We start from the raw sequence: 9195 nt of genomic DNA, 5'->3' as shown, positions 1-9195 counted from the left end.
TCCATGAACGCAGCTGTCACATGGTGTCCTGATGAAACACGTCATCAGAAATCAGAGTGTAACATTATTAATAGCGCGAACACAAGCAGGAAGTGCTTTTAAAGTTTTTATTGGTTTTGTAGTTCATATACAATATCATACATGTATAGTTTATACAAGAATTCACATATTAACACAGCGGCAATCACGATGGCGGCGACATGCTGCCGACACGTTCGTTTGTTTATACCCAAAAAAAAAAAAGAAAAAAAAAAAAAGAAAATCAGATTCAGATAAACTAATAAATAAATAAATAAATGAAGGAGACGTTTCTGTTCGCTGCTTGACTCTGGACAAACTCATAAAAAACAACTCATCCTAACAGGAAGTGACATCACACACCGCTCCTCCAGAACAAACCCACCAACCACAAAGCCCTGTAAATAAAAACAATAAAACAACAAAACTAAAACATGACGTGACGTCTATTCCTCGTCGATACGCAGCTGATATGTTTTTACACCTATCACTACTCCCACTGTGATGTCGTCAACATCTTTTGCCATGGAAACCAACTGAGGACCAAAGAAAAGAGTCTCTGAACACTACACTACCCATCAGCCTTGGCTGCAGCTTTGTGATTGGCTGGTTGTTGGTGACATACACCCCAGTTTTTCCCATCATGTAACAGGATCACCTGTCAGTGACATCAGCAAGGGGGCTGGGCTTCATTTTGGTTCAACTTCCTGTCAAAAAAGAAAAGGAAAGAAAAAACAGAAAATCTCCAAAACCTAAACTGAATAAAATCTGAAAACATCTTCCTGTGTGTGAGCAGAGGGGGCGGAGTCTGTCTCACTGCCTCTCTCTGACTGGTGGAGTGAAATATGGACAGGGTCAAAGGTCAAAGGTCAGGAGCTGAAAAAATCCCTGAAAGCTGATTGGAGCTCAGTGCTGGGCTGCAGGAAGCTGATTGGTCGAGAGGAAGGATCTTTATTGAAAAAAGGGGCAGGGCAAAAACAAAAAAGGAGCGAGCCAATCGAACATCACAGGTGCTGCCAGTCAATGGCGACCAGCGTCTGATTGGCCTCCTGAGCGTGACCGATGACCTCAGCGACGCCGTGCTGACGCCACAGACGCTCGATCTTCCTGTAACGCTCCAGACACAGGTGGAGGGGGTTCCCCCGTCTGCAGGAACACAAATACACAAACAAATAAACAAACAGACAGACAGAGAGGTGACAGGTGGGGTATGTGTGGGCAGGGCTTACTTAAGGCCCTGGTCGGTCTCTCCGTAGTCGTCCAGGTACGGCGGAGGATAAAAGCAGCCCTTAGTTTTACCTGCCACAAACAACACCTGACTCTCCCTGACCCTGCTCACAAACAAACAAACACAAACAGAAAGTGACGGGTCAGAGGATGGCCCACAGTCTCAGTGCTGTCATAGGTACGATTAGGTGTGTGTTACCTGAGGAAGAGCCCGAGGCCTGCTCCACAGGTGAAGGTGTGGGCGGTGCAGGCTCCGACATCCTCGCCCTCCACCTCCGTCTGACAGCAGTAACTCTGAGAACACAACATGGAGCCGCACACCAGACACAGGGTGGGGGCCTGAGACTTATCTCCACCTGACCGGGGACACCTGCACAGGCGACAACAGGTGACATCATCATGTAAACATATACACACACACACACACACACACACACACAGATACATATATGTACTAGTGCTGCACGATTTGATAAAAATGTGCGATTGCAATCTGAGTGGACAATATCGCGATTTGCGACTGTGATTACAATATAATAAATAAATGGTATCATGAGTCTTGTTGCTTGACTCAGTGTTTCCCTACATTATATCAGGGGGCACTGACCTGACAGAGTTATTGTTATGGACAGACAGTGTGTCAATGACCATCAACAGACTGAGCACAGTCAAACACGCTGCTCACACAGCAGCGCAGCACGACACTGTACACACAGCGGAGCGAGCCTGTGTTGCGTTCAGGGGTTGTCACGTAAATGACAAACACAGCAGCATGTCAAATGGGCCGTAGTCTCTATATACAGACTCTGCATTCAGTGAATGTAGAGTGATGTGGATGTTGTTTATGAGGCTCTGGTGTCTTTCAGTTGTCTCTTTGTCTTGAACGTTACACGGCTCGTCTTTCTCTCACATGCACTCTTACTTTTCTCTCTGTGCTGTCTCAAGTGCTGATATAGATTGGTCGTGTTGCCGCGGGACGTGGCGACTTTAACTTTTAAACTTTTACACAGCACGTCTTTCTGTTCAACGTCGCCGTACCTGAATCCAAAGTATCGCCATGTAATAGACGTTGCGTTTTTTTTGCCACCAACTCAGCCTGTTCACGGTCGTGCTCATGCTTTTCTTCAGCGTCTGTGTTGGTCACTGCTGCACGCCGGCTGGTCACCTGACCATACGTGCTGCACACACCAGGATAGCTTGTGGGCGTGATGTCAACAAACTCCACACACTACAGGAGAGGCAGTCACGTTCACAGGCACACATGTTGACATTTATTTACATTAAATCACAAATCGCAGCCTTTGGTGCGGTTAAGTCATCGCACAGCCTGACATCATAATTGCGATTAGATTAATCTTGCAGCACTAATATATATACATATGTATATCTGTGTGTGTGTACAGGGTGTGTACTGACGTGAAGCTGGACGCCTGGTTTATCAGGACGCTGTAGTCCTCTGGCAGGTCGATCAGTCGGTTGGACTCTCTGGGGAACCTGACGATGACTCCGCCCCCCTGCAGCGTCTGTCTCACACCTGGATGACAGCACCACCTGTCATACACACACACACAGAGCACAGGTGAGGAGTTAGAGTCACCTGAAACAGTCACACCTGATTGTGATTGTGTCACTTCCTGTCTGATAACATGTCAAAATAAAAGCCCCATAAACCTGCTCTGATTGGTTGTTATCTGATGACACCATGAGATAATGACATAATGCTCCGACACGTAACGATCAGCAGAGGTCAGATCTGATGTCATATTTACAGGAACACCTGAAGTACGAGGGTTCCTGATTGATCTTCACCACTTCCTGTATCTGTGTGTGTGTGTGTCTTACCTGTGTATGAGCGGCTCCAGCAGTGTGTGTGTGTGTGTGTGTGTGTGTGTGTGTGTTACCTGTGTATGAGCGGCTCCAGCAGTGTGTGTTGACTGTGGTAAAGCTGCAGCAGGTTGGAGGGCAGACTGAGGTAGCTGAGCAGCGCCTCCCACTGACCAGGACCTGTAACTACACACACACACACACACACACACACACACAGGACATATACAGTGATGATGTCAGACTGAGTCCCTGTACTTCCTGTTCATGGACGGTGAACAGTGACATCATACCCAGCAGGTCAGCAGGGGGTGCTGTAGAGTTCAAGTAGTGGAAGAAGAGGGCGGCAGCTCGGAGGAACGGCAGGATGCCAGATTTAACACAACGAACCAGCTGCCAGCCTGATGTCACCTCAGGTAACACACTGACACACACACACACGCACACACGCACACGCATGCACACGCACACACACACACACGCACACACACGCACACAGAGTAATCAGATTACTGCGTGATAAACAAACACATCAATAATAATAAATAATAAAATATGTTCCTGAATTTCCTGATTTCACTTGTTTTAACATATAAATATTAATGTTTATTAATTTACTGATGTGTTTATATTTGTTTACATGTTTACCTGCCCAGGTGTGTCCTCAGTGTGTCATACAGATGACAGGTGAGCTCCTCCTCTGATCCCCCACTGTCCTGATCCATACAGACCTCCTCTGGAGACACACACACAGGTGAGAAAGATAGACAGGTGAGCACCCAAAAAGTACCTGCAGTGTGTGTGTGTGTGTGTCTGTGTGTGAGAGTCACCTGTGGTGGAGGTGAGCAGGATCTGAACCAGGTGAGCCACAGTGACTAGGTGAAGCAGGTGGAGGTGGGCGGAGTCTACCACTCTCTGTCCTGATTGGTCCAGACTGTTAACTGAGTTGTACGACAACACACTGTAAACCTGCAGGGATACGAGGACACCCAGAGTTAACTAGACTCATACTGAGAGTTAACTGGACTCATACTGAGATTTAACTGGACTCATACTGAGATTTAACTGGACTCATACTGAGAGTTAACTGGACTTATACTGAGAGTTAACTGGACTCATACTGAGAGTTAACTGGACTCATACTGAGAGCTAACTGGACTCATACTGAGATTTAACTGGACTCATACTGAGAGTTAACTGGACTCATACTGAGATTTAACTGGACTCATACTGAGATTTAACTGGACTCATACTGAGAGTTAACTGGACTCATACTGAGAGTTAACTGGACTCATACTGAGAGCTAACTGGACTCATACTGAGAGTTAACTGGACTCATACTGAGAGTTAACTGGATTCATACTGAAAGTCAACTGGACTTATACTGAGAGTTAACTGGACTTATACTGAGAGTTAACTGGACTCATACTGAGTGTTAACTGGACTTATACTGAGAGTTAACTGGACTCATACTGATAGTTAACTGGGCTTATATTGAGAGTCAACTGGATTTATACTGAGAGTCAACTGGACTCGTACTGAGAGTTAACTGGAATTATACTGAGAGTTAACTGGGGTTATACTGAGAGTTAACTGGACTTATACTGAGAGTTAACTGGACTCATACTGAGAGTCAACTGGATTAATACTGAGAGTTAATTGGACTTATACTGAGTGTTAACTGGACTTATACTGAGAGTTAACTGGACTTATACTGATAGTTAACTGGGCTTATATTGAGAGTCAACTGGATTTATACTGAGAGTCAACTGGACTCGTACTGAGAGTTAACTGGAATTATACTGAGAGTTAACTGGGGTTATACTGAGAGTTAACTGGACTTATACTGAGAGCTAACTGGACTTATACCGAGAGTTAACTGGACTTATACTGAAAGTTAACTGGAGTCATACTGAGAGTTAATTGGACTCATACTGAGAGTTAACTGGATTCATACTGAGAGTCAACTGGACTTACACTGGGAGTTAACTGGACTTATACTGAAAGTTAACTGGAGTCATACTGAGAGTTAATTGGACTTATATTGGGAGCTAACTGGACTTATACTGAGAGTTAACTGGACTCATACTGATAGTTAACTGGACTCATACTGAGAGTTAACTGGATTCATACTGAGAGTCAACTGGACTTACACTGGGAGTTAACTGGACTTATACCAAGAGTTAACTGGATTCATACTGATAGTTAACTGGGCTTATACTGAGAGTTAACTGGATTCATACTGAGAGTTAACTGGACTTACACTGGGAGTTAACTGGACTTATACCAAGAGTTAACTGGACTCATACTGAGAGTTAACTGGATTCATACTGAGAGTTAACTGGACTTACACTGGGAGTTAACTGGACTTATACCAAGAGTTAACTGGACTCATACTGATAGTTAACTGGGCTTATACTGAGAGTTAACTGGACTTATACTGAGAGTTAACTGGACTCATACTAAGAGTTAACCGGGCTTATATTGGGAGCTAACTGGACTTACACCAAGAGTTAACTGGACTTATACTGGGAGTTAACTGGATTCATACTGAGAGTCAACTGGATTTATACTGAGAGTTAACTGGACTCATACCAAGAGTTAACTGGGGCTATACTGAGAGTTAACTGGACTTATACTGCGAGTCAACTGGATTTATACTGAGAGTTAACTGGATTCATACTGAGAGTTAACTGGATTATTACTGAGAATTAACTGGAGTTATACTGAGAGTCAACTGGACTTATACTGAGAGTTAACTGGACTTATACTGGGAGAATATGTAGTGATGAAACTCACCAGCAGGTGAAACATGTCGATGTCGAGGATACAGACGGTGTCTTCAACCTGAGAGTCTGGAACCAGGGCTACAACCAACACACCCATGTTACAAACACATACAACTGTTAACCTGTATGTGTATGTATGTATGTGTGTGTATTACCTGCAAGCAGCCTGATGAAGTGTGTTTGAACAGTCGTCAGTGGCGCAGCAGTCCAACAGGAAGAACTGAACCTGGTCAGAGAGCTCAGACAGTCATCCTGAAACACACACACACACACACAGTTGATGTCTTCATATTGACATAGTGTCAGTCAGGATGTACCTGAGGTGAACAGAATGACAGGACTTCCTGTTTCTGATCAGCCTGTGACACACCTCCACCTGAGACACAACCTGCTGACTTCCTGTTGACTGTGACTGATTATTGATCAGCTCAACCTCTAAAGCCCCACCACCCAACCCCTCCTGTCCAATCAGACAACCCGTACAGACTGAGTGTGTTACCTGTCTGCAAGGTAAACTTCCAAACAATGGCTTCTCGTCGTCCATCAGGAGGCGCTCTGCAAAGAAACACACAGTCAGCATGACCTTTGACCCGTCAGGTGTGTGTATACCTCTGACCCGTCAGGTGTGCGTGTACCTCTGACCTCTCAGATGTGTGTGTGAGTACCTCTGACCCCTCAGGTGTGTGTGTGTGTGTGTGTGTGTGTGTGTGTGTGCGCCTGTTACCTCTCAGGTGTGTGAGTGTGTACCTCTGACCTCTCAGGTGTGTGTGTACCTCTGACCCCTCACGTGTGTGAGTGTGTGTGTGTGCGCCTGTTACCTCTCAGGTGTGTGAGTGTGTACCTCTGACCTCTCAGATGTGTGTGTGAGTACCTCTGACCCCTCAGGTGTGTGTGTGTGTGTGCGCCTGTTACCTCTCAGGTGTGTGAGCGTGTACCTCTGACCTCTCAGGTGTGTGTGTACCTCTGACCTCTCAGGTGTGTGTGTGTGTGTGTGTGTGTGTGTGTGTGTGTGCCTGTTACCTCTCAGGTGTGTGTGTACTTCTGACCTCTCAGGTGTGTGTGTGTGTATGCCTGTTACCTCTCAGGTGTGTGTGTGTACCCCTGACCTCTCAAGTGTGTGTGTACCTCTGACCTCTCAGGTGTGTGAGTGTGTGTGTGTGTGTGTATGTGTATCTCTGACCTCTCAGATTTGTATGTGTGTGTGCATGTACCTCTGACCTCTCAGGTGTGTGTGTGTGTGTGTTTGTACCTGTTACCTCTCAGGTGTGTGTATGTGTACCTCTGACCTCTCAGGTGTGTGTGTGTGTGTGTGTACCTCTGACCCCTCACGTGTGTGTGTGTGTGTGTACCTCTGACCTCTCAGGTGTGTGTGTACCTCTGACCTCTCAGGTGTGTGTGTGTGTGTGTGTGTGTGTGTGTGTGTACCTCTGATCCCTCAGGTGTGGGTGTGTGTACCTCTGACCTCTCAGGGGTGTGTGTGTACCTTATGACCTCTCAGGTGTGTGTGTGTGTGTGTGTGTGTGTGTGTGTGTGTGTACTTTATGACCTCTCAGGTGTGTGTGTACCTCTGACCTCTCAGGTGTGTGTGTACCTTATGACCTCTCAGGTGTGTGTGTGTGTGTGTGTGTGTGTGTACTTTATGACCTCTCAGGTGTGTGTGTACCTTATGACCTCTCAGATGTGTGTGTACCTTATGACCTCTCAGGTGTGTGTGTACCTTATGACCTCTCAGGTGTGTGTGTACCTCTGACCCCTCAGGTATGTGTGTGTACCTTATGACCTCTCAGGTGTGTGTGTACCTTATGACCTCTCAGGTGTGTGTGTACCTCTGACCTCTCAGGTGTGTGTGTACCTTATGACCTCTCAGGTGTGTGTGTACCTCTGATCCCTCAGGTATGTGTGTGTACCTTATGACCTCTCAGGTGTGTGTGTACCTTATGACCTCTCAGGTGTGTGTATACCTCTGACCTCTCAGGTGTGTGTGTACCTTATGACCTCTCAGGTGTGTGTGTGTGTGTGTGTGTGTGTGTGTGTGTGTGTGTGCGTGTGTGTGTGTACCTCTGACCTCTCAGGTGTGTGTGTGTACCTTATGACCTCTCAGGTGTGTGTGTGTACCTCTGACCTCTCAGGTGTCTGTGTAGCTTATGACCTCTCAGGTGTGTGTGTACCTTATGACCTCTCAGGTGTGTGTATACCTCTGACCTCTCAGGTGTGTGTGTACCTTATGACCTCTCAGGTGTGTGTGTGTGTGTGTGTGTGTGTGTGCGTGTGTGTGTGTACCTCTGACCTCTCAGGTGTGTGTGTGTACCTTATGACCTCTCAGGTGTGTGTGTGTACCTCTGACCTCTCAGGTGTCTGTGTAGCTTATGACCTCTCAGGTGTGTGTGTACCTTATGACCTCTCAGGTGTGTGTGTACCTATACTCTGGATGGTGTAGGCGCAGGTGGACCAGCTCAGCACTGGGACTCTGGTGTCCTGCTCGTTGGGGTTCACCTTCAGTCCCACCTTGTACGTGGACATGCTGAACGTGGTGATCATCTCACTGACGCTGCTGGAGAACGGGTTCCTGAGGGAAACAGTGACATCATCACCTGCTGACATCATGTCCTGACAGACGTACAGAGGAACAACAGAAGTACAAACAAGTGCTGACTCACTGTGGAGAGAAGTCGACTCTGAATCCTTCAGGTACAGCAGGCTCCGCCCCCTCTGCTACACCTGAAATACACACACACGCACACACACACACAGTTACACACACACAGACCTGGATCATATGAGTCCGCCCCTCTTAATGACTGACAGGTAACTGACCGTCACACTGCTTCCTGTGGGCAAAGTGTAGTGCTGCTATCTGCTGATTGGTCGTTTTAAGCCACGCCTCCAAACTGGGATGATCGACACTGAGAGAAAAAGATACTCAGGTGAGTGTGTACCTGTTCGTCAGGTGAGTGTGTACCTGTGGTCAGGTGAGTGTGTACATGAGGTCAGATGAGTGTGCACCTGTGGTCCGGTGAGTGTGTACCTGAGGTCAGGTGAGTGTGTACCTGTGGTCAGGTGAGTGTGTACCTGTGGTCCGGTGAGTGTGTACCTGTGGTCAGGTGAGTGTGTACATGAGGTCAGGTGAGTGTCTACCTGTGGTGAGGTGAGTGTATACCTGAGATCAGGGGAGTGTGTACCTGTGGTCAGGTGAGTGTGTACCTGTGGTCCGAAGTGTGTACCTGTGGTCCGGTGAGTGTGTACCTGAGGTCAGGTGAGTGTATACCTGAGGTCCGGAGTGTGTACCTGTGGTCAGGTGAGTGTGTACCTGTGGTCAGGTGAGTGTGTACATGTGGTC

The 9195-nt window shown here is 46.9% G+C and overlaps 1 protein-coding gene across 2 annotated transcripts in view; it reads right to left on the bottom strand.

The window, feature by feature from the left end:
- Positions 1-956: 956 nt before the first annotated feature.
- ubr2 (ubiquitin protein ligase E3 component n-recognin 2) overlaps positions 957-9195 on the bottom strand; it is a 50925-nt gene continuing 42686 nt past the window's right edge. For both annotated transcript variants that reach the window (XM_033612472.2, XM_033612474.2), the window contains exons 33-46: positions 8673-8761; positions 8516-8576; positions 8276-8424; positions 6358-6413; positions 6014-6110; positions 5869-5936; positions 3900-4038; positions 3718-3805; positions 3363-3493; positions 3147-3255; positions 2662-2796; positions 1445-1615; positions 1248-1349; positions 957-1164 (exon numbers count right to left, since the gene is read on the bottom strand). In XM_033612472.2, the coding sequence (XP_033468363.1) occupies positions 1023-1164; positions 1248-1349; positions 1445-1615; positions 2662-2796; positions 3147-3255; positions 3363-3493; positions 3718-3805; positions 3900-4038; positions 5869-5936; positions 6014-6110; positions 6358-6413; positions 8276-8424; positions 8516-8576; positions 8673-8761 (1537 nt within the window). In that variant the 3' untranslated portion in view covers positions 957-1022. The remainder of the gene's footprint in view (positions 1165-1247; positions 1350-1444; positions 1616-2661; positions 2797-3146; positions 3256-3362; positions 3494-3717; positions 3806-3899; positions 4039-5868; positions 5937-6013; positions 6111-6357; positions 6414-8275; positions 8425-8515; positions 8577-8672; positions 8762-9195) is intronic.

Source organism: Epinephelus lanceolatus, chromosome 17, assembly GCF_041903045.1.
Source record: "Epinephelus lanceolatus isolate andai-2023 chromosome 17, ASM4190304v1, whole genome shotgun sequence".
Taxonomy (NCBI): domain Eukaryota; kingdom Metazoa; phylum Chordata; class Actinopteri; order Perciformes; family Serranidae; genus Epinephelus; species Epinephelus lanceolatus.
This window is presented reverse-complemented; position numbering and strand designations above follow the sequence as displayed.